The 25712-nt window shown below is 39.5% G+C and overlaps 1 protein-coding gene across 2 annotated transcripts; it reads right to left on the bottom strand.

Annotated features, from left to right (window-relative positions):
- Positions 1 to 10549: 10549 nt before the first annotated feature.
- On the bottom strand, positions 10550 to 24522 carry LOC137041339 (acyl-coenzyme A thioesterase 1-like). 2 transcript variants are annotated; one of them, XM_067417518.1, is made up of 3 exons: positions 23942 to 24522; positions 12222 to 12424; positions 10550 to 12117 (listed from the first exon to the last, which is right to left on the bottom strand). In XM_067417518.1, the coding sequence occupies exons 1-3, from the start codon at positions 24447 to 24449 to the stop codon at positions 11512 to 11514; spliced, it is 1317 nt and encodes a 438-aa protein (XP_067273619.1). In that variant the 5' UTR covers positions 24450 to 24522; the 3' UTR covers positions 10550 to 11511. The 2 variants fall into 2 exon arrangements, with proteins under 2 accessions (XP_067273619.1, XP_067273620.1); XM_067417519.1 differs by lacking the exon at positions 23942 to 24522 and adding an exon at positions 18329 to 18356.
- Positions 24523 to 25712: the final 1190 nt, after the last annotated feature.

The raw sequence follows: 25712 nt of genomic DNA, 5'->3' as shown, positions 1-25712 counted from the left end.
TGAGGGAGAACTGTGAGGGAGGAACTGTGAGGGATGGAGTGTGAGGGAGGGAGTGTGAGGGAGGAACTGTGAGGGAGGGAGTGTGAGGGAGGAACTGTGAGGGAGGGAGTGTGAGGGAGGAACTGTGAGGGATGGAGTGTGAGGGAGGGAGTGTGAGGGAGGAACTGTGAGGGAGGGAGTGTGAGGGAGGAACTGTGAGGGATGGAGTGTGAGGGAGGGAGTGTGAGGGAGGAACTGTGAGGGAGGAACTGTGAGGGATGGAGTGTGAGGGAGGGAGTGTGAGGGAGGAACTGTGAGGGATGGAGTGTGAGGGAGGGAGTGTGAGGGAGGAACTGTGAGGGAGGGAGTGTGAGGTTGAGAGGGAGTGAGGGAGGGAGTGTGTAAATAGACAGCTTAGAGTGAAATAAAAAAATAAAAGATGGAGGGAATTAATTAATTTACAAATAAATGAATTGAATGAATTTTAAAAAAAATGTCCCGTGTGAGGGAGGGACTGGGTGGGTGCAAGGGAGAGGGAGGGACTGGGTGGTTGGGTGGGAGGGAGAGGGAGGGACTGGGTGGGTGGGTGGGAGGGAGAGGGAGGGACTGGGTGGGTGGGAGGGAGAGGGAGGGACTGGGTGGGTGGGAGGGAGAGGGAGGGACTGGGTGGGAGGGAGAGGGAGGGACTGGGTGGGAGGGAGAGGGAGGGAGGGACTGGGAGGGAGGGAGGGAGGGACTGGGAGTGTGGGAGGAAGGGACTGGGAGTGAGGGAGGGACTGGGAGGGACTGGGAGGGAGGGAGGGACTGGGTGGGAGGGAAGGAGGGAAGGAAGGAAGGGACTGGGTGGGAGGGAGGGTGGGAGGGACGGAGGGAGGGACGGAGGGAAGGAAGGAAGGGACTCGGTGGGAGGGAGGGAAGGAAGGAAGGGACTGGGTGGGAGGGAGGGTGGGAGGGACGGAGGGAGGGTGGGAGGGAGGGAAGGAAGGAAGGGACTGGGTGGGAGGGAGGGAAGGAAGGAAGGGACTGGGTGGGAGGGAGGGAGGGAAGGAAGGAAGGGACTGGGAGGGAGGAAGGAAGGGACTGGGAGGGAAGGAAGGAAGGAAGGAAGGAAGGAAGGAAGGAAGGAAGGAAGGAAGGAAGGAAGGAAGGAAGGAAGGAAGGAAGGAAGGAAGGAAGGAAGGGACTGGGAGGGAGGGAGTGTGAGGGAGGAACTGTGAGGGATGGAGTGTGAGGGAGGGAGTGTGAGGGAGGAACTGTGAGGGAGGAACTGTGAGGGATGGAGTGTGAGGGAGGGAGTGTGAGGGAGGAACTGTGAGGGATGGAGTGTGAGGGAGGGAGTGTGAGGGAGGAACTGTGAGGGAGGGAGTGTGAGGTTGAGAGGGAGTGAGGGAGGGAGTGTGTAAATAGACAGCTTAGAGTGAAATAAAAAAATAAAAGATGGAGGGAATTAATTAATTTACAAATAAATGAATTGAATGAATTTTAAAAAAAATGTCCCGTGTGAGGGAGGGACTGGGTGGGTGCAAGGGAGAGGGAGGGACTGGGTGGTTGGGTGGGAGGGAGAGGGAGGGACTGGGTGGGTGGGTGGGAGGGAGAGGGAGGGACTGGGTGGGTGGGAGGGGGAGGGAGAGGGAGGGACTGGGTGGGTGGGAGGGAGAGGGAGGGACTGGGTGGGAGGGAGAGGGAGGGACTGGGTGGGAGGGAGAGGGAGGGAGGGACTGGGAGGGAGGGAGGGAGGGACTGGGAGTGTGGGAGGAAGGGACTGGGAGTGAGGGAGGGACTGGGAGGGACTGGGAGGGAGGGAGGGACTGGGTGGGAGGGAAGGAGGGAAGGAAGGAAGGGACTGGGTGGGAGGGAGGGTGGGAGGGACGGAGGGAGGGACGGAGGGAAGGAAGGAAGGGACTCGGTGGGAGGGAGGGAAGGAAGGAAGGGACTGGGTGGGAGGGAGGGTGGGAGGGACGGAGGGAGGGTGGGAGGGAGGGAAGGAAGGAAGGGACTGGGTGGGAGGGAGGGAAGGAAGGAAGGGACTGGGTGGGAGGGAGGGAGGGAAGGAAGGAAGGGACTGGGAGGGAGGAAGGAAGGGACTGGGAGGGAAGGAAGGAAGGAAGGAAGGAAGGAAGGAAGGAAGGAAGGAAGGAAGGAAGGAAGGAAGGAAGGAAGGAAGGAAGGAAGGAAGGGACTGGGAGGGAGGGACAGGGAGGGAGGAAGGAAGGAAGGAAGGGACTGGGAGGGAGGGAGGAAGGAAGGGACTGGGAGGGAGGGAGGAAGGAAGGGACTGGGAGGGAGGGAGGGAGGAAGGGACTGGGAGGGAGGGAGGGAGGAAGGAAGGGACTGGGAGGGAGGGAGGAAGGAAGGGACTGGGAGGGAGGGAGGAAGGAAGGGACTGGGAGTGAGGAAGGGACTGGGAGTGAGGGTGGGAGGAAGGGACTGGGAGGGAGGAAGTGTGTAAATAGACAGCTTAGGGAGGGAGTGAAAGAAAAATAGTAAAGATGGAGGCGATTAATTAATTTATGAATAAATGAATTGAATGAATAAAAAAGTGTCCCGTGTATTTCTTAAATGCACACATTTGTATTCTTTATAATGTAGACAAGTATGCTGAAATAAGTAGTACATATCTTTAGAAAATGAAATATTTAATGTAAACAAAAACATACATCTGTATTTCCCAAAATGGGGTCAAGCAAGTGTGAACTATTAAATCAATGTAATTAGTGCCACATAACCTTTGAATATATACATTTGTATTCTCCAAATGAGGTCTCGTAAATGTGGAGACTTAGATTCTTATAAAGATATATGATATACTATATGGTATAAATGCATCAAAACAACTACTTTACGCGTACAAAGACTCCCTGTTAATTTGTTGTTTTTTGGTTACATCTTATAAAGCATATTATAGTTTGCATTTGAATATCCCTCTACTAGTTATACAAGAGTTTAATATCCTATATGTTAAATATACAAAAACGTTTTTAAGGAACTTCATCTGTTAGTGTTTATTCAATTATTAAGGTTTATGGGAAATGATGAGCACTTATTTCACCAGCTGTGTAATATTTCTGTCACTAAGGAAAGTAAAGAACTAGATGTCTTAAATGTATTTGTATGATGGGTAAATATAAATATTCACAAAGCAAGATACCTTAATTTCAAACCTAACTGCAAAGTATTTGCTTATGATTAAAAGTTACCATCTCTTCAACCAAAAAACTCCAATAAAGAATAAATAAAGAAAAACCTTAAAAACGTCCCATATTATAGAATTATTTTTAAGGTAAATTGTAGTTTATCTTTATTTCCTTCTTTGTATCACCACATGTTCATTGTTTTGTATTGTTTATTTTGTATTGATTCATAATCATGCAATAAATTAAAAAAAACTCACGGTACGCATCTAGTGGTAGCCTAGTAACTAAAATAACAACTGCCGTAAATTGTTTTGCCATGTCAGACAGGAAGTAGATACATTTTCGCGCATGCGCAGAACAAATCGTGTTGCCGGTACGGATCGAGTAGTGACACCGACAGGCACTCTAACGGCTGATATTGCCCACAACCCATTGCGAGTTGGACGAGGATTCGATTAGAACTACAAACGCGGATAAAAAGCGTTAATAAACTACAAACATGACGGATGTGCGAGTTCGACGGTTAAGTAGAGAAGTTTAGATAAAGGGGTTTGAGTGACCAACTATCAATATTTAACCTGACAAAAAATATATTTATTCAGTGTTGTCCACATTATATTTCACATGCAGCAGCATTGTGAACTTTTGCAATGACACATTTGGCCATTAACCTTTAAATGCATCATTATATTTAAACTGCAAACACATGAGGAGAGTCTCTGCATTAAAGATCCACAAATGGCAGATCAACGAGCGGATACATTTCTCTCCGATAAGGTAGGAGATTAAACTGAATGTGAAGGATTTGAACTGTGACGAATCTGACGATGATTGACAGGGCAGATAAACGGTGACGGGATGCACGTAACTAAGCGACAGAGTCCGTTAAAGATGGCGAAGTAGTATGTCCCGAAGCTTGCATACTTTTCTCCTACACACTCAAAAGTATATACTTTTTCTTCACAAAAGGAGTACATACTTTTAGGACGTAGTATAAGTAGGCGAATTGGGACGCAGCATATGGTTCAGCCTGCAAAGGTACGTTCAAACCGTTCACACCAAGGGGGTAATCTAGTACTGCGTCCCAATTCGCCTACTTATACTACGTCCTAAAAGTATGTACTCTTTTTGTGAAGAAAAAGTATATACTTTTGAGGGTGTAGCAGAAAAGTATGCAAGCTTCGGGACATACCCTGCGTCCCAATTCGCATACTATCCATCCTAAATGGTATTCGAAAATAGAATTAGTATGTCCCAAATCGTAGTATGTTGAAAAGAGTATTCCAAAGATTCCCGGATGGTTTACTATTTCCGGTCCGAATTCACAGTATGGATCGATGGGCACTCTAACGGCTGATATTGCCCACAACCCATTGCGAGTTGGACGAGGATTCCGCGAGGATTCGATTAGAACTACAAACGCGGATAAAAAGCGTTAAAAAAACTACAAACATGACGGATGTGCGAGTTCGACGGTTAAGTAGAGAAGTTAAGATAAAGGGGTTTGAGTGACCAACTATCCAATATTTAACCTGACAAAAATATATTTATTCAGTGTTGTCCACATTATATTTCACCTGCAGCAGCATTGAGAACTTTTGTAATGACACGTTTGGCCATTAACTTTTAAATGCATCATTATATTTAAACTGAAAACACATGAGGAGAGTCTCTGCATTAAAGACCCACCCCACACATGGCAGATCAACGAGCGGCTACATTTCTCTCCCATACGGTAGGAGATTAAACTGAATGTGAAGGATTTGAACTGTGACGAATCTGACGATGATTGACAGGGCAGATAAACGGTGACGGGATGCACGTAACTAGTCCGTTAAAGATGGCGAAGTAGTATGTCCCGAAGCTTGCATACTTTTCTGCTACACACTCAAAAGTATATACTTTTTCTTCACAAAAAGAGTACATACTTTTAGGATGTAGTATAAGTAGGCGAATTGGGACGCAGCAATACTGATCGCCATCTTTAACGGACTCTGTCGCTTAGTTACGTGCATCCCGTTTATCTGCCCTGTCAATCATCGTCAGAATCGTCACAAAAAAAGACCACTTAACATGGATTTCTAAATGTTAAGTGGTCTCTTAATTTTTTTTTCCAGAGCTGTATTTGTATATGAAGAGTTCAGATGCAAAAGCCTCAAAAAGCCACTTCGGTCACATGACATCAGATATTCAATTATTTTTTCTTAATCAGATCAGTTGCACTGTTTATAACGTCCCGTTTGCATGTAAATAATTTATGTGATCACAAAATCAAGTGAGTTATCTACATTTTCAAACAAATTCATATGATATAGCTTGCTATTACATACTTTTAATAATGGGAATGCACACATATCTGTGAACTTATTACATAAATGTATTTAACATTTAATTATGCATTGTTTTTTTACAGCAAGAAACAGTTATGTATGAACTTACAACTTGCATGCAATGTAATACAATTTCCTCTTTCTTTCTGTCTTGCAGGATTACTTGCAGATTACTTTTATTTATTTAAAAAAAATTTAAATAGTATTTTTTTAATAGTTTTTTAAAAACTATTAAAACTATATAATTTATTTTGTTTAAAAGATCTCTACAATATCAAACTCAACAGCTCTTTTAAGAGTCAACCCTCACAAGAGCTTCTAGTGATTCTCAGCGAGTCTTGGCGTAAAACTGTCTTAATTTATATGTTTTAAAAACAATAGTATTTGCACAGAGTAAGTGAGACTTCCTTGTTTTACAGAAGAGAAGAAAGACCAGACCTTATATCGATGCTAAGAAAACAAGTCCTTTGTTTAGGGTGAGGAAGGAAGATGGACATCTTGTGCCCGAAGAAGACAGAAAAGTGCGCAAGTCCATTGGTATGTCTTGTATTGAAGCAATGCTGTAATATGTAGTACAAAATTTGATGTTGATCTCTCAAAGGACTATTCATTTCAACAGTGATCATTCTTTCTACTCTGATAAAATAAATCTGGGAAGAAACCCTCAATTTGTCCTTGGGGTCAATATGACCCCAATCGACATTTCATTCATTAAAAAAGAAAGTCTTTCTTTTTTTTTTTTTTTACCTGAAAAGACCAAAAGGGCCTCTCGGACTCAGTCAACCCATTCTTGTTTGTGGAGATGTAACGGAGAAAACCGAAGGCTGCAACAGCAAATATTTGTAATGGTATGTATGTGTTGGTTTGAACCCTTTATCAAACATTTTATTTAGCATTTGTTGTTACTTATTCTTACAAATCCCATAGCTCAATCAGTAAGAACATATTCCCAAAGTCTTAATAATTCACAAGATTTAACAAGTTGTCAAATTCGTATGATTCTCGTACATATAGCTCTGGAAAAAAGATCGTTGGTCTTTTCAGGTAAAAAAAAAAAAAAAAGAAAGAGAGAAAAAAGTCATAATATATAATATATAGCATTATAAAGTATACTATTTAAATAACAATATTTGGATTTTACATTAAAATGCATTTAAAGCATGGTAATTGTTGTGGCTACTGTTTATTTACAACAAATATCACATTAAAACTACCAATTGTTGTGGCTACTGTTTATTTACAACAAATATCACATTAAAACTACCAATACCGTGGTAAACGCATGGCAAGTGTTGTTGTTTATTTATTTTTATTGTGCTTCTACTACAAATGCCACGTTGGAACTACACTAGTAATTATTATTAAATATTAACAACTGTTTAAAGGTCTATAGCACGTCACGTGACAGTGTTTAATCACCCTATTAGCAAAGTGTGTTTATTTAGAAAGCAAAGAAATGCAAAGCCTCAGTGGAGATGATGACAGATACAATGCAGTGACTGAACATGATCGATAACGACAAGCAGAAAATACTTTATATCAAATATTAGGACATAATATGTATGACTACTCACCAACATGTGGCACACGTGATCTGATGCCAAACATCGCGATGTGTTCTGAATGAGACTTCTTCAGCGCGATTTCATACCGATAGAATTGCCGTCTAATGTTGACGCCAAAGGTTTCCCACTGAAAGCAATTGGGTTCCCAGTTCGTCCATCGCGTGACGCCGAGGGGTCTACCTGTGGCGTCTTCAGTGTGACGCCGGGGCGCGCGGCGCGGATAGAGACGAGGTGATTGCTTTTGGGTCTTTTCTTCTCACAATTCAATCGTTTGGCCTCGGATTAGTTGGAATTTTTCAATAAAGTGTGCCTGTTGTCTGTTACAGTCTGTGTTTTATATCATATAATACGCAAATGGGTAGGTTTAGGGCGGGGTGGGGTTTGACTGCTGTTTCAAACGTGTATCATAGCGTAAATAAATGTAAATACAATTGTGCTGGCTGATTAAATTGAGAATCACACTCCAACATGTCATAATGGAACAATTATAACCCAATAAATTCCATCATGACGATAACACATGCCCAACACGTCTGTTTATGACGTCCTAGGTTTCTCGTTGAAATCAGTGGATTACCCAGTACGTCGAAAAATGGCGATTTAGGGGTACCCTGTGCGTCAACAGTTGACGTCAGGGTCCCTTGACCGTTCGGCAACATTTGACGAGTAGGGGTGAGACTGTGTTGGAAAAGACTGTGGCTTGTGCTTAAAGCTACACTGTGTAACTTTTTTAGTTTATTCTTAGCTAAAAACACTTAGTTCTTTCAAAAATATGTGCTTATTAATGTATATTTACTACCTTTCAAGTAATAAAGTATTCTCGTAAGTTTATAATATGCCATTAAATATACATACGGGTGAGGGGTTCGAATGCCGGTTGCCATGTTGCTCCTCCATCTTGAAAGTACATTAGCCAAAGAGGGACATACCCATAAAGTCAAGCTTTGCCTTTCGCGTTTTAACACTCGATGGCACCGTGGCGAATGTGAAGAGGGGGATTGCCATGTTAATCTTGGACTAAATCAGCCACCGTAGGAGTTAAAACGAAATTGGAATTGAGAGGAACAGAAACTGAAAAATATCACACAGTGTAGCTTTAAGTATTAGTCAGGGCCTTTACCATTCTGCAGAATGTTCTTATTTGATTTTGACTTGCCACCATGTCTGTTTTGGCCCGGTCATGGTTAATCTACATCACACACACACGAAAAGAGACACCTTTTTATCACACAAAAATATTCAATGGAGCAAGCGCCCTTGGGTCCTTTGAAAGGCGCTATATAAGTTAAAGTGATTATTATTATTATTAGCTCATCTATTTATTCAATTCAATTTTAATTTAGGCTATAGCGCTTTTCACAATTGTTTTATTGTTTCAAAGCAGCTTTAGGCCTACATTAATAAAAGCAGGAGAACACACAGAAAAAAATCAGTGGACAACATAAGAAGCAGAGTACAATGACTATTAAACCATACTATACTGAGCGTAGTAAATAATGTTAAGTTTAGATAATTTATCAAAGCAGTACATGATGGAGTTACTTTACACAATTTCACTCATATCTGCAGTCCATTTAAATAAAAAAATTAACTGTTTCATAATCAGAGTAAAACAGCGTTTTTGGAGGTGTGAATGAACTTGTAATTGTGATGTTTCAGCGGAGTGGTAGTGTGTAATTGTTCTCTAGTCTTGTTGCCATGGTGAATCAGTGACTTTGTGATCGGTGGCGGGTCTGTTTGAGTGAGCCGTGAGCGCGCACCTATCCAAGATTGGTTTCACTGGCTTGATGAATCCGTGATTGCTCATCCTGGCTTGGTCTTTCTTTGTGCAACCAATTAGGCCTGAACACCCTTGTTTTGGATTCATTGAGCTCAGGGGCCGTTCTTCGTACGTTGCTAACTCAGTTAGCTGGATTGGTTAACTGACTGTTGAAAATTTCGCCATAATTACTTTATACACTGTAAAAAATTATTTACAAAAAAAATCAAAAGGTTGCCTTAAAATTTTGAGTTCATTGAAATTAAAATTTTGAGTTAATACAATGTACATGTTTTGAGATTTGACAACCTTTATTTAAATATTATTAAAAGATTTTGTAAGCATATTGAGTAATTGTGTGTGTTGTTTTTTTTTTTGATGACGCAGTGAAACATGCCAAATAGTGATTTATCATATTTTTAATGTGGTTCAGATACAATAATATTTTGAGTTTCTATTTATTAAACAAATTTCCTTCATTGTATCAACTCAAATTTTTATTTCAATAAACTCAAAATTAAGGCAACCAGGTTACTTACTTTTTTTATGTTAAACCAGCAAAAAACAACTTTTTTTTTTTTTTACAGTGTAGTTGTATTGGCGGTTTACACACATTGTGCAGCTAATCTTCGTCGTGCATTAATTTAAGTGATGACGAATATTACGGGAGTGGCTTGATGCAGCTCAAGAGATGCAGATAATTTGATCTTGACCATTAAGAAACTTTAATTAATATTCTCACATAACAAATCTGCTTCAAATTGAATCAAAAATGAAATTACAACTATGAAATAAAAATGTAAAGTGTGTGCAAATATTATAAAATCGTGAATATAAAAAATTGGGAATCATGTTCATCAAAACTTGACGCAAATTAGCTAACTTTTATGTTGGTTTGGTCGTTTGTCTGTTTCCTTATAAAGATCCAGAAATTAGTGTTTTTTCTTCTTCTTTTTTCTTTGACAATGTGGCTTTAGTTAGGCCTATATGATGTCATTACGTTGTCTTGACGCCAGCCAATCGCTGCATTGTTAATCGTGGTTTCGAGTATCGATGCGTCTGCCCTCTTTCAGGGAACACAGGCACGACAGCAATCTCAGATCATTTAATCAAGATATTTTAATCCAATCCGCAAATTCATTTGAAGAACCAAATTAGCCAGAGATCAGTTGTCACGATTAAAAGATCTGGGATCTGTCAAATCATCTCAGATGTATTAAGCGAGGTATAAAGAACTGGCCCCAGCTCAGTCATTTATCCTGGGTTTCTTAATTCTACTTTTGTGCAATAGGCCTCTGGGGAATTTGAAGTCAACACCTCAAACTCATTGTTGTGCTTCTCAAACCATTCTTTCCTTGGACCACTTTTGATAGATACTGACCACTGCAGAAAGCTCAAGAGCTGCAGTTTTGGAGATGCTCTGACCCAGTCTTCTAGACATCACAACTTGGCCCTTGTCAAACTTGCTCAAATCCTTACGATTGCCCATTTTTCCTGTTTCTAACAAATCAACTTTGAGGACAAAATGTTCACATGATGCCTAATATATCTCACCCACTAACAGGTGCCGTTATGAAGAGATAATCATTGTTATTCACTTAACTTGTGAACGATTGGCTTCCTAATAATCATTTGTGGATGCTGATCATTCCATCGACAAACACATTTGATCAAAATCATGCAAATCAGACATAGGAGGCCACCTCTTAGAATCAGAAATATAGAATATTAGAATAATTACTCAAAATAATTAATAATACAACATAAAAAACAGACATAATCTCAAGATATCTAATCATTCTTTATTGGAAGCTCCAGTATATGTTAGGTACATAAAGTAACTCACTTCCAACGGTCATGGTTGCATATCTCTGTCAGAGTCTGTACCCTGATGGAATGTTTATCTACACATAAACATTCAATAGAAAAGAAAATACTTTGAATGAAAACAACCAAAACTGAAACCATCGTTCAAAAACAATGAAAGTTTTTTTCCTCCATTAAGGCTAAAGATGTAATCAAAGCTTCTTTGAAATAAAGGCACCGGAGGCAGAGAGAATGAAAAAACAAGAATGCAGATAAACACCAAAAGTAAAGTGAGTATTTTTTACAATATGATTCAAATGACTTTAAATAAATCAATGTTAAGTGGTCTCTATACCGGTCAGATTTTTTTTTAAATTAATATTTTTGCTTAAAAAATTGATAGTGATAGTAAATAATTTTACATTGTTCCAAAGATTTATATTTAAAAAATGGTGTTCTTTCCCAAAATCTCTGTTTTAGCAACATAACCGTTTTCATTCAACATTGATAATAATAAGAATTGTTTATGACAATCAAATCAACATATTAGAATGATTTCTGAAGGATCGTGTGACATTAAATGCTGGAATAATTCAGCTTTGCCAACACAGGAATAAATTACATTTTTCATTAAAATATAAAACTATTTTAAATTGTAATATTTCACAATATTACTGTTTTCACTGTGTTATTGATCAAATAAGTGCAGCATAAGTGAGCACAAGATTTGAAATGAAAAAACATTTTACTGACCCCAAACTTAAACTTTAACACATACTGAATTAGTTTGATTTTACAAAAAAATTATCCATACTTTGTATGAAACATCAGTAGATTTAAAAGCAAATCAACCATTATCACTAATTTGACCATTTTTTTATTGCAAATCAACATTATAACTGGATGTCCTGACTCATGTACTATATGTGCCCTTTTTCTTACAACATAGATCTGCAATTGTGATCAGCAGCCGCTAGGTGTTTTTTGAAAAAATTCACAATCCTCTGCCATGCGTCTAACTGTGCTTCTGAATGAGCCTTGGGTTCCCCTCCAAACAAAACCACCTGGTTAACTGCAGCATGAAAATTGGCGAGACAAAAGGGCATATAAGGCACCTCAATAAAGTGACCTGCTTTTTCATACCTCACCAGCTCGTAGTTATTTTTCCCATGTGCTTTGAGTCTGTCGCATGCGAGTTTTGCATAATAGGCACTTTTCCAATTCCTGTCAGCTTCTGACATTATAAACATGAAGTTACCAGAGGCACGCTCAATGGGAATAACGCTAGGAAGACCTATTTTGGACATCGGGTCATGCAAGACATCCACGATATCCAAAAGGCCTGATGGTGTAATTTTTGATCTTGTAATGTCGAACAAGAGGGGTGGAATACTGATGTCTTTGTAGTAGATGGGGATCAAAGTATTGGCATTGCATCCATTGATCCAAACAGTGGCCGATATACCAGGCAGGAATGTTGCCATTGACAAAGCGAGATCTCCACTCTTTGATATGGACACTAGGCCAATTTTTTGATCTTTGACCTTTGAATACAACAAATGTTGGCATTTGAATTCTTATAAATCTCCCATTGTAATTAGCTTCATATTATTTAGATTATGAGAACAATAAGGTTATACATACTAACCTCTGGCTGTTGTCTCAGGAAATCTATGCCTTCTTCAAAGTACTCGAGGTGAAATTTGTCAGCACTTTTGGGTAAATCTTGGTAACCTTGAAAAGCCAAGGCAAAAACGGCAAAGCCTCGTTTTGCCAGCAGAGCTGCCCTCAACTCAAACGGACCTCCTCTAAACACATATGTATCCAAAATCCCAGGAAATGGTCCTTTACCTGAAAAATTTGAACATCAGCATTAAAAACTATACATTTGACAGGCTTGATTGATTGACAGCATTTGTGGGTGTTTTCAAACTGATGGGTGTTTATAAATCACGCAATGAAAATGATCCCCTTCACCCGGCCCCACCCCATGAGAAATGTAGCAGTGTTTTTTATTTTAGAGATTTTTATTGGATTTTGACATGCCTGCGAAGATGGGAGACCGGACCATAAGCATGTAAATCTGTAGCCAGTTAAATATCTATAATACGCAACTATTAGTTAACAGTTTATTTCTTTTGTTAAATATAACTGTTACAATATATTGTAAACATTTATATATTACGTCCAAGTCTTTATTTTAGTAGGCCTACTTATTTTTATTCAACTCATCATCTCAGATGCATCTACTTTTTATGACATGCCAGCCGTCGACCGATTCAGCCCCACAAACCTGCAGACAGTGGAAATATGCCCTTACCATCCCAGAAGATGATGTCCAGCTCAGGCCTTACCAGAGTCTCTATTGTGCATTATTCCCCGGTCCAACTCCAGCTTCTCCCGCTCAGCTCAATGAAAGTATAGAACAGTGTTTTCTTATGGTTTAGCTGTTAATTTAAATTTCTGTTGTTTCTGATGTTAAACTTAAGTTATTATTGTCATATTATTTATTTATTATTTTTATTTTATGACAAGAAAATATATGTATAAAAATAAATGTGTTTAATGTACAAATTATAACTTGCAAAAATAAACAATGTACAGAACAACAACTTCTCATTTATTTAGCCTATGTTCCAAGTTAAAGAAAATGAACAATAGACAGTATTTTCTTTGTTTAATTTACAAATAACTTGCATAAAAAATAATAATAGGCTAATAATAATAATATAGCCTAGCCTATATAATAAATTGTTCTATGCTGGCCACGACTTTACATTCAGCCTTTGGAGGAGACTTTCGGTAATGGACCGTCGTCAGTGAGAGACATTAATTCATATAAAAAACTTTATTTTAGCATCAAGCAGTTTTTAAAGCAGTTTTCGTTTATTTGCATTTTGTCTTATAATTTTGAGTGACAGATGTCACATTTGATTTAGCCTATTTTTTTCTGTGATAATTTTTAGCTGGTGTTGACAGTACATGAAAAATAAATGATTGCACGGACAACATATCCTATCACCAGTGTCTCTCTTTCTATAAGGGAAATTTAAAAGAGAGATTCTGGAAACAAAATCTAAATTTAGCTGGATCAGTCGGGTCGGGAATAAAATAAATTATAGCGGGTGAGCACAGAGTGAATTTTAAGTGTGAGCGGGATGGTGAAGTTCGGAATAGTGGGAGCGGGACGAAAAAAACACCACCCCACGCAGATGTAATTTGTAGGCAATTTTAAAAAAGTGGGCCCCACTTTATATTAGGTGGCCTTAAGTACTATGTACTTACATCAAAAATAAGTACAATGTTCTTACTGTGTTCAAATTGTATTGCAAAGCGCCTTTGCTGATACTGAGGTGGGATACGGGACAGGTGTGGTGGTGTGGGTCAGTTTAAGGGTAGGGTTAGGTGTAAGGGAAGTGCCAACTGTGTAATTACAAATGTAACTACATAAATTAATTACAGACATAATTACGTGCAGGTATTTTTAAAAATGTAAGTACGATGTAAAAACATCTACACGATAAGTGCATTGTATCAAATTATTAATTAAAATGTTACAACATAGTGGTAAAGGCCACCTAATATAAAATGGGTACAAAAAATGTAGAAAAAAAATAGAGAAAAGAAAGAAACAGTGAAAAGAGAGATAATGGACTGATTCCTCTTTTTGACAGAATGGTTGAGAAATAAATAGCATTTATGCAAGTTAAAATTGGGAAAATAAAGTTCATCTTGTTTGCTCAGGGCAAGGAACTGTGCGAATGCACTAAACGTTTTGTTTACTTCAAGTGCTTGCGCTGTTGTGTTCAATAGTATCCAGGCTACACTTGAGTTAGCCTACCGACCCCTATACTGTCTTTATGGGAAATCTAATCGAATGCCACGGGATTGCGTACCAGTCAAATCCTGTAGTGTGCTATGAATGCTATGCACCCCAGTGTGCTATGAATTCTGGGATAGGGAAGGCTGTGAAGTTGTGGGAAGGTTCCATCTGCTGTACCCATCCTTTGCCTGAGAAACGAAGGGCGCATTTTGTATTTCTAAATGAAGTCGCTGGCCCTTTCCCAAATGGCACCCTAAACCCTCACGGTCTTCATCTGAGTCCGCACTTTAACAACTTAATGCCGCTTTGACTGCTGGGTAGAAGTCCTCTGCGTAGCTAGCAAACTTATGGGCTCAGCTGCAAAGGAGGTGTTCACGAGCACCCTTCTTTAAGCTTAAATGATGAATGGGACACCCTACGGTCTTGTGGACTTAACAGACACGTGCACGCAATGGCCATTGTAAGTCGACAAGCCCGAAAGTGCACATGAAGTGTGCCATTTGGGACAGGGCCGCTCATGAATTGCGGCAGCCTTCGCCGCACCGCTGTGACGCAATCACACTTTAAATGAGGCCTTCAGAGGTGCAGCTGAGGGGGTGATCCAAAATGGCGCTCTAATCAGTCACGATTTGATGAGCTCCTGATACTCAGTTAGAAAGGTTTTAAGATTTTTTTTTTTTTCCAGATCACATTTAATTGCTGTAATGGCTATTAAAATGGGAAAATCTGAGAAAAGAAAAAGTAGGAATTTTAGGAATATTAATGTTCAATTCGCACGGGATTAAGACATCTCAGTAAAACTAGCAGATGTGGGAGGAGTAACTCGCTGTACACACCACGGTAACCTCCGTGTCGTCATGTGCTTATGACGTTGCTGTTATCACGTGAGCAAACACACATGAGCGCCAGTCTGAACTCCGTCTACAATATAGTGTTTGTTTTAATAAACAATTAGATCCAGTCTAACGATTCTGATTGGATTGTGTTGGTAATAGACACTTTCCTAGAGCTAAATTAAGTGTTGTGCCTCTAATAAGTGCTTTTGATCTTCTTTTTGTTTTAAATGATATGCGGAAAATACTGGAGGTTTGCCACAGAGTTGTCCCTCCACCTACAACGCAACCGAATGCTTCAAGCGCCTCAAAGCTCGCAAAATGCGTTTTTTAAAAAACTTTTAAAAAGGAAATGATGGAATTTTACCTCACATTTTTACAGCGGGTCTATTCGAACGGGATTAGTATTACCCCAGGTCATTTTTCGGGACCTTTTTACTGAAGGTAAAAGTCTTGGTAATCTTTACTGACATTGTCCGTAATGACTACTGAGATGGCACATTCGGACGGTACTAAAATCACTGAGAACCTCTGGTAAAAATTACTTTACCCCCACGTCCCCATGTTAATCTAATCCAGTCCAAATAGGGCTATAGACAGTAAAAGATTGTTTCTGAGCGTCTCCTTCTGTCTAAACGGTAATTTCTCAACTGTGCGACAGAGTCGCGTTGGTTATGACGCAATCGTTAGCCTAATTTTACAAAAACAGCTTCTACAGGGCGATAGTGTAGGTATTGAAGTTTTATGCATTGTCGTGTTTCTTTATAAATAAACAATGGACAAATGGAGTCTTTAAACGCCTCAGATGTAAAGTTATTCACTGTCAAAGTGACGCAAAAATGAATGGGATCAATGGGATGCAAACAGCAGGTGATGGCTTGGTTAGCAATGGCCGCCCCTATGGGTGGAACGCTTTCCGAGTACTAGATTACCCCCTTGGTCACAATGGGGATTGGACATATGGATATATCATAGCCTGACATGGTCATACTCAATTCTAGTCAGAATATGAGTCTGAAACTGCTCCATTGGGCTGTGATTATGAGGCGTGTTTCAACCGAACCAGGAAAGACCTCAATTGGATAGACCTACAACCAATCAGAGCAACGAAGGGACGCATTGTCAAATGTCAACAGAGTTCAACTGCACTGTGTTGCCAAGTCCGCTTTTTTTCTGCGGGTTCTTTTCTCTGTCCACGGGTTGAAGCGACTATTATGTGATATATAGACCCATGAGTGCGAATTTTAGCAGGCAACCTTGCCAAAATAAGACACCTTTTACCCCCCAAACGCCATTTTTTTCCCCGGAGAACCCCCCTAGTAGTTGCCGCGTTTTGTTGTAAAAAAAATGGCAACCCTGTCTGCACGCGCGTTGAAATCAGGCTGGAATATACAGTCCCTGACAAAAGTCTTGTCGCTTGTGTACAAATTGACCTAAAGTGCCACTGAAATATATTTCTAATCAAGATTTTTTTATAAGAAATGGCTCATTTTAATCCCACCAGCTTTTGTGATAATGTTTCAGTGAAAAACTAAACTTTCAAAAAGTATTCTAATATTCACAGCTTGGTAAAGCCCATTGAGTCAATTTTGCAAAGACATAAGTGTTGTCACCTTGTCATATGAGCTTCACCTGTGACTAATAATGGATCAATTAGGTCTCAAGTGTGTATAAAAAGAACCCCAATATGCTAGACCTTCACATCAACTGCAACTAGACCTCTGCAAACATGCCTAAGATTCACCCTGAGACTAAAGTTTTGATTATCAAGAGGCTGAAGACCAGATCCACTGCTGATGTGGCAGACACCTTCATTGTGTCTCAGCGTCAAGTACAGAGGATAAAAAAAAAGATTTGAAGAGACTGGAAACGTTTTTGATAAGCCCAGGTCAGGCAGACCCCGCAAGACAACTGCTCGAGAGGACCGTTTGTTGGCTCGAAAATCCAAGGCCAGCCCATTTTCCACTGCAGCAGAGCTCCACGAGACCTGGTCACCTGAAGTCCCTGTGTCAACCAGAACAGTTTGTAGGATTCTGTCTTGAAATGGCCTCCATGGTCGAATCAGTGCCCAGAAGCCAGCACTAAACAAAAGACAATTGAAAAACCATGTGGCATTTGCCAAGGCCCACAGCCTGCTAAAAGGATGGACGCTGGAAAAGTGGCAGAAGGTGGATTTTTCAGATGACTCTTCTGTTGAATTACACCACAGTCGCCGCAAATATTGCAGGAGACCTACTGGAGCCAGAATGGATCCGAGATTCACCCAGAAAACAGCGAAGTTTGGTGGCGGAAAAATCATGGTCTGGGGTTACATCCAGTATGGGGGTGTGCGAGAGATCTGCAGGGTGGAAGGCAACATCAATAGTCTAAAATACCAAGAAATCTTAGCTACCTCTTATTCCCAACCATAAAAGAGGCCAAATTCTGCAGCAGGACGGTGCTCCATCGCATACTTCCATCTCCACATCAAAGTTCCTCAAGGCGAAGAAGATCAAGATGCTCCAGGATTGGCCAGCCCAGTCACCAGACATGAACATCATTGAGCATATGTGGGGTAGGATGAAAGAGGACGCATGGAAGACGAAACCAAAGAATATTGATGAACTCTGGGAGGCATGCAAGACTGCTTTCTTAGCTATTCCTGATGACTTCATCAATAAATTGTATGAATCCTTGCCAAACCACATGGATGCAGTCCTTCAAGCTCATGGAAGTCATACAAGATATTAAATTTGGATCTCACAGCACCACAACTTAATTTGCTTAAGTTAAATATTAACATAATATTTTTGTATTTGCAGTAAATTTGTTCAATTTCTGTATAGGCGACAAAACTTTTGTCTTGCCAAAATTTGACCTTTCTGTCTTGATTAAATGATAAATATTTTTTCTATGAAAATTATTTATTTCAGTGCATTAAACATCATTTGGGAGGGTTTTAGCTTTTCATATGAGCTATTTCTAACACCAATTAATTAATTAAAAGTCAGGTTAATATCAGGTATTTCTAGAAAATAGATAAGCAACAAGACTTTTGTCAGGGACTGTACGATCTTTGCCAGTGTTGTAAAATAATTTAATGATACACAGAGTACTTACCCAACATGATCATCATTTCTGAGAGAAATTGTGATGGTGAATGCATATACAAACAAGCTGTCCGTTTAGGATTCAAACAAATATAATCCAAGCCCCTTTGATACAGCTTTATTCTTGAATGATTCGACAAAAATTCCAGTGGCTTTGGATATTCTTCAGTCCTTTTCTAAAGCATCTGGATTAAATCTAAATATGAATAAATGTGAATTGCTACCAATTAAAAATGTCTTTCTTTCTTCAATTCAGAATATCAACAAACTTCAAATCTATCATTACCAAAACACACAAAAAAATGTAATTGCTGGCTATACAAAGAGATCTGTCCTTAAAAGGCAGAACACTGCTCTCTAAGGCAGAGGGTCTGTCTCGCTTGGCCTATGCAGCTCAGTCTCTGTTTGTGGACAAGCCCACTTCTAAATGAATTAATGAGATTTTAATAAAATGCTTATTGAAAAATAAGTTATATGAGAAAATCAGTCATACTAAACTCTTACAATAATGGTGGTCTGAACTTTATTGATTTTGACACCCTCAACAATACTTTAAAAATGAATTAGCTGAATCAGTACCTAACCAAACCATCTTCTATTTTCCCTCAACTTGGTTTTTCATGACTTGGTGGAATTTATTTTCTCTTAATGTGTAATTATGATATATCCAAACTCCCTATAAAACTATCCAACTTTCATCGTCAGGTTCTCTTAGTTTGGGCTTTAATTTATAAACATAACTTTTCACCACAGAGATGTTTTATCTGGAAGAATAAGAACATTTTATTCAAGAAGTAATAGCTATTTTATTATAATTGGTTCAGTAATGGTTTATTTTTGGTGGAGCAGTTGTTTATTAAGCAAGGTCTTTTGTTCAGATACTCAGAATTTCTTTCCTAATACAAAATACCAATAACCGCAAAAGAATTGGCCACATTAATGTGAGCTATTCCCTCTGGGTTATGTATGCTTTTTAAAAACTGAAATTACACCACCTCAGTATCTACTGCGTCCCTTCCCAAACCTTCTGATACCCCTGTTGGTCAAATTTGTTTCTCTGAGTAGAAAGCTAAAAACTATAAAATAAGATATCTATTTCTTAAAAATGTGATTTCTTTTCCCACAGTTATTTCCTTTTGGAATAATTTGTTTGTTAACATTCATTGGAAAAAAATTTGGTCTTTACAGCAGAACTTCTGTCTTACAAATAAAGTGAACAATGTCCTTTAAGCTCATACACAGGTTCTATCCTGTTAAGAAATGTATACAAATATAAATCTGACATTGAATTAACATGCTCTTTTTGTTTGAATTCTGATAAAACTGTGGTTCACTTATTTTGGTCATGTCCTTATACTCAGAAGCTCTGAAAGTACTGTATTTGTCAAGTGTAACATTTTGCCAGGCTTCTCAATACATATGAGGAATGTTATATTTTGGTTATTTTGACTCAGACCCATAAACGAAAATATCTGTTTTGCTATGAATTTAATCTTTTTCCTGAGCAAATTTTACATTCACAAATATAAATTTACAAACTGTAAGCCTGTCTTATCTGTCTTCTTAAAGGAAATGGAAAATTATTTAAATGTGATTTCAATATCTACTAATAAGAATACTAAAAGGACTGATAGGATTTGCACTGCCTTTGATCTCTTCATGTGAACATTTGTATGTGATGATGGCACTAATCTTCCTCTTCTTTTTATTTATAATTTCTATGGTTGTCTCATTTATTGTCGATGTTGTGTGTTGTATGCCTTCTTTTGTGTGGTTCTGTTATCAGCAATAACATTTTTTTAAAAGGTGCAGCTTTCACATTGGGACAGCCTTCGTAGTGCCGCTATGACGTAACCGCACTTCCAATGCGGCCTTCGAAGTGCGCGCACTTCACTTTGGGACACCGCTAGAGACATGGGCAAATCAGGTAACACCGTTGAAAAAACGCCCCTCTGCACGCGTAAGCAGGGTGTAGGCAGCGCTGAAGCAGCGCGTGTGTAATGGGCCTTTCACACCGAACGCGGAATGCGCTGCGCTTGCCGTGGGGTTCAGCGCAGCCCTTCAGATGCGCTTCACTGGCCAGCGCAAAGTAGGCGGAGTTTTCAAAACTTATTGCGGGAGTTCTATATGTCTATTTCTATTCATTCAATCAGCAGCAAATATGTATCTGTCCCATGCTAAAAAGCGAGCGATAGCAATAACCCTTCTAGTAAGAAGAAGAAGAAGAAGAAGAAGAAGAGAGAGAGCAGCAAGGAAGAAGAGGTATATATACACACACACACAGTGTGGAAACAAGGCATATAAATAAGTCATATATATATATATATATATATATATATATATATATATATATATATATATATATATATATATATATATATATATATATCATTATCATTATTATGTATATATGCCTTGTTTGCACATTGTTTATGTGTGTATATGTGTGTATTATATTATAATATTGTACTGACACGCACAGTACAAGATGTTCATCCATTTTGATTTCCGTGCTCGTTTCGATGTACCGTTTCTATTGGCCGCGCGGGTAATCGTCACAGAGCCCAGCGGCAAAAGTTAAAATATTTTGAAATTTGACCGCAGCATGCGCGCAAGCTCGTCAAGGGTGCGCTCCGCTGCGCGTGAGCTTTGGTCGGCGCAGCAACAAACCGTCCTTGCGCGGCGCAAGCCATTGAAATGAATGGATTTCTTAGCGCAGCTGCGCAGTTGCCGCATTCGGTGTGAAAGGCCCATAAAGCAGTAGCAGCGCTCACACTTTTTCTTTTCACACAGGCAGCGTTTGTCGCGCGCAGTTGTCACGCGCAGTTGTGTACAGAGTACTCTATAATGGATAAGTTTGCATTTCTCTTTAAAGAGGGGGTGAAATGCTGTTTCATGCATACTGATCTTTTTACACTGTTAAAGACTTGGAATCCCATACTAAACATAGACAAAGTTTCAAAAGTTAAGGTGGACGTTTGATGGGAGTATTTCTTTGTCAAAAATACTACTTCCGGTTAGTCATAAGTTTCGGCAAGTTTTTTGAGATCATGCGTCCCCTTTGACGTTAATGGGGGCGGAATTTCCTTGTATGGGCCTTACGGACAATTCTACCGGAAGCGCGTGAGAGAGAGAGAGAGAGAGGGAGAGAGCGAAAGTAACAGGCTACCCCCATTAAAGCGCTGGCTCGTAGGCTGCTGCACAGGTGATGTGCACATAACAATGTCACCAAAAAAGTGTGTTTTTGGTTGCCAGACCAAGACAGTCCTGCACAGATTCCCCAAAAACCCCGCGTTAAGGCAACAGTGGATGTAATTTGCTTTTCCGGATCAGCAACTGAGTTGCGCGAATGTTTATATCTGTTCGCTGCATTTCGGTGCCGACTGTTTCATAAACAAGGCCCAGCTTGACGCCGGCTTTTCCAATCGCCTAATGCTGAAGGATGGAGCAGTCCCAACGATAAAGGTCCTAACGTTAGAACCGCAGGCTGTGAGTAAGAGTGCTTCAAATGTCTATGCTCATCAAGTAGCCCAAACATGATCACGTATAGTTAATTGATCAATGGAGCATGCGATGTGTAGTGTTTGTACATTTGTTTAGCTGGCCACTATATGTGTAACTTTATGTTTGTGTATTGTAAAAGCACTCCAAACAACAATACACAAAGAGGGGGGAAATATGTTGAACTAAATAAGCACGCTTCTTCATTCAAATGCGCTACTATTCCGTGTCTATCTATGTAAACACTAGCCTGCGGTGCAAAACCAGTCCGCTTACTAACGTTACAATTTTCTACACAAACCACGCGTAAACACACAAACACACGTGCACAACTGCACTTCCCACATGTACACCTTCAAAGACAAAAATACGACGATATAATTCAAGTATAAATATGTAAATAACACAAGCCGCTAAGCATATTATATAGTTAGTGTATAACTTGTACCACATAGAGACGTCCTGCTCTAGTCGTTTTTGCTGCTGCTCCTGTTCAACTGCAGCCTCTGGGTCTGATTCCGGATCATAGATGTATGGCTGTATCTGATTAAAAGCCATATTTTTATTTTGAATAAAGTTTTTTTCCCGCTGTTAGGGATGACACAGCTTTACGACGCACTCGACTCAACACAATAGCAGCAGCGAGCACACGTCATTATTTAGCTCCGCTCACACGACAGGCCCCCACCCGCTCGGCTTTTTTCGGAAAGACTCGGAACAGCGCATCTTTCTTATATAATTATTAAAAAAAATAAAGACTTTTCGGAGATATGCAGGATGCAATGCTACTCTATAGGTACTCAAGATTGACATGACACTGACTGAAACTGAGTGTTTCACCCCCCCTTTAATGTATTTGAAATGGGAATAAAGCAAAGATTTTTCATGAAGCTAATTTTATTTTAAAAAATCGTATCACTTGTTTCTGATGTTTTTTTTTATTTCGTTTAGTGCGAGTTTTTGATAGAAGAAAGGCCATCGCACTAAATGTCCATGAAAAGCACACTGCTAAAAAGAGAAACTTCAGGAAATTGTCTTGAAATATTGGATAGGCATCAAATTTACATGCATTACCCATCATAAACCTCTTAAAGATAATTCATAAATGACTGTAACAACTAAGAGGAAACTTCTTAATGATATATTGTAGGCTAAATGAGCAAATTATCTAAAAACGTTTTTTTTTAAATGACAAAATAACGCACATCATAGTCTACATGTCTATACTGTATGTGTGCTATATTAATGTGTGTACATTCTATTCGCCTATCCATATTTAGTTGTTCGTTCGAGAGACAACGAAAGATTGTCAAAAACACTTTAAAATGACTTACCATCACCACTCTGAAGACTGACACCACCTGCTTTTGTTTATCGTTTCTGTTTTTATGCCAGCATATAGTTATAATATATACATAATTTAATTCATATTTAATTTAAGCTAAACTGGCATACATTATTTAAAATTAGTTTTGTTGTTCAGGCAAAAACTTATGGCAGTGACTTCGGTTTTTGTGTAGAACTTTTTTTTCAGAGCGCCGGATGTCATAGCCTATGGTGACTCAGAAACACACGGAACACTTCACTAAATTATTTCATGGTTAAATGTGTTATTTTTGATGTTAACCAGGTTAATTTTGATCAGAACAATGCACTGTTGCTTTAATTCATCGTGAGCAGCGCGTCAAAAATAGAGCTGGCGCCGAAACGATCGCGGCACTGCCGCTTCTGCTCTGCTCCTGCTACGCGCCGCTGCGCTGCCTCTGCTGCCGGTGTGAATGCACTCGATCATTTGTTAACACGAGCGCCGAAAAAAATACGCCCTGCTTACGCGTGCAGTGTGAAGCCGGAGGCCTTGCCCACTGATCTGGTAAATCTATTACTATCCTGCAGAGATCTATACTTGGACCCTACTACCCTAAAAGTGTCAAGCAGTGTTACACTTCACTTTTTCACCACAAGGCGCCGCTACAAAACAGTCTATGTACAAGTTATTAGCATTTTAATTTAGAGTTAGATTCATTTAAATACTTAAGTCATCCTAGCTAAGAACCAATGCTAAATGGAGTGCCTTACGAACTTTAAAGTTCTTTAAGACGTTTATACAGCAAAAATAACTGACCAGGTGGCATAAAAATAGTTCCTCTGATTCTGCCTTCGGTTACAGGAATTCTCCGGACGCCATCGGTCATGCAGTGCCTCTCGTTTGTTATTTTGGCGATGACTTTATCGTCACTGACACATTCAAGGTCAACGAGAGCAGGGCGAGTTACGTCTGTTAGTGTAAACTTGCAGCTTACGTCGTCTGCCTTCAGTGCCCAGAATAAGCCCATTGGTTCAACTCCGGTAAAGCTGCCACCAAGAGAAGGGTCGCGGTTGAGGTCAACTTGACCACTTGCGTCTGCTTGGTAGGTGGCCGAAGCTCTGAAAACGAGTCCATTGTCATCTGTGATTTTAGAGCGTAAATCCACGCGTTGTTGTGGTTTTAAGCCACTCACTGTCACTTGCACTAGGTCTTCAAAAGAGCACTTATAACTTGGCAAAAGCCTAATATTGACCCCCAAACTGTAGTGCATTTTCCCAGCGCTTCTTGCGAAAGAGGTAAATGCACACTTCAGCAGTGAAAACATGTCGTCTGACGTCTGTGTAGAGAAATGAGAAATGACCCTTTTCTTGGTGGCAGTGACCAGAGTGTGACTGGGTGACTACTGTCAGTTACAATGCTGTTGTTGAGTGCGTCTCAATCAGCTCCCTAGTTCAGTTGTCAGGGCACTGATCAGGGAGTCAGCCCATTGACTTTATGTCCTGATCAGTGCCCTGACTAGTGAACTAGGGAGCTGATTAAGACGCAGGGGTTGTTTGCTTTGCAACTTTCGGTGCATTACCGCCCTCAACTGGACTGGAGAGCAGGGGGTGGGGGGACGAAGTCCGGAGTCCGGGGAGTAAATTTCGAGGGGGGACGGAGTTGGAGAAACAATAGTAAGGATTACTTTTTTTGTGTGTGTGTGGAAATTAAAATTAAAATAGTTTAGCCACTCAATAGTCTACAATATAATAGCCACATAAACGTAACGTAATGTATAATGATATAAACTTCTGTGGAATATTCTGTGATAATGGCAGCGCAATGTTGACTTTTGTGATTAGCCAGTAGGCCTACCGGCTGACTGCAGCCGATGGAAATAATTATCCATTTAATTCTGTGCACATTTTATTCGGATTATTCCTCACAGAACTTCAGTTCAAAACAGACCGCCTGAGGTAACCCAGCTACCTAATAACGTTGTATTAACGTTCTCATTAGGTTCTAAGAACGTTAAATAACATTCTTCTAAGGGTGTGGAGTATGATCAAATAAAATATTCCTGTTTTCTCCTTTAATGTACTTGCTTTTGTTTATTGACATCTTGTTCTTTCTTTAAAAAAAGCTCAAACCAATTTTTTAATTGACTTTTATATTTATATTACATTTATATTTAATACATTATTAGTTTACTAGATTTTTCTTCTGATTGTAAATATATATATATATATATATATATATATATATATATATATATATATATATATATATATATATACACGAAAATAGCTTTAAGTGTCATTAAGTTGTCTCTGGATATACAAATTATGTATCTGAAGTTTGAGAAAAAAGCTGTATGACTAATTTGTAATGACTAATACTTTTTTTAATGTAGAAACGTTTTTAAAACGTTCCACTAACAATGTAAGAATAACGTTTTATAGCTAACGTTTTTAGAACGTTTCTCAATAGCAAATAACGTTGGCACAACGTTCTAATAACGTTACTGCAAGAACTTTTTTTGATAACTTTGAGAGAACTTTGAGAGAACATTAGCCAATTTACTGAGAACATTCCCTGTTAGCTGGGA

This window comes from Pseudorasbora parva, chromosome 15, assembly GCF_024679245.1.
Source record: "Pseudorasbora parva isolate DD20220531a chromosome 15, ASM2467924v1, whole genome shotgun sequence".
Lineage (NCBI taxonomy): Eukaryota > Metazoa > Chordata > Actinopteri > Cypriniformes > Gobionidae > Pseudorasbora > Pseudorasbora parva.
This window is presented reverse-complemented; position numbering and strand designations above follow the sequence as displayed.

What these genes read in the sequence shown, in the direction of transcription:
- LOC137041339 (XM_067417518.1), bottom strand. Translation starts at nt 24,449, where the DNA reads ATGTTTTCACTGCTGAAGTGTGCATTTACCTCTTTCGCAAGAAGCGCT. An exon ending in AACTATTTTTATGCCACCTG is followed by an intron (nt 12,425 to 23,941) that starts GTCAGTTATTTT and finishes CAAATTTTTCAG; the next exon opens with GTAAAGGACCATTTCCTGGG. An exon ending in TCCTGAGACAACAGCCAGAG is followed by an intron (nt 12,118 to 12,221) that starts GTTAGTATGTAT and finishes TTGTATTCAAAG; the next exon opens with GTCAAAGATCAAAAAATTGG.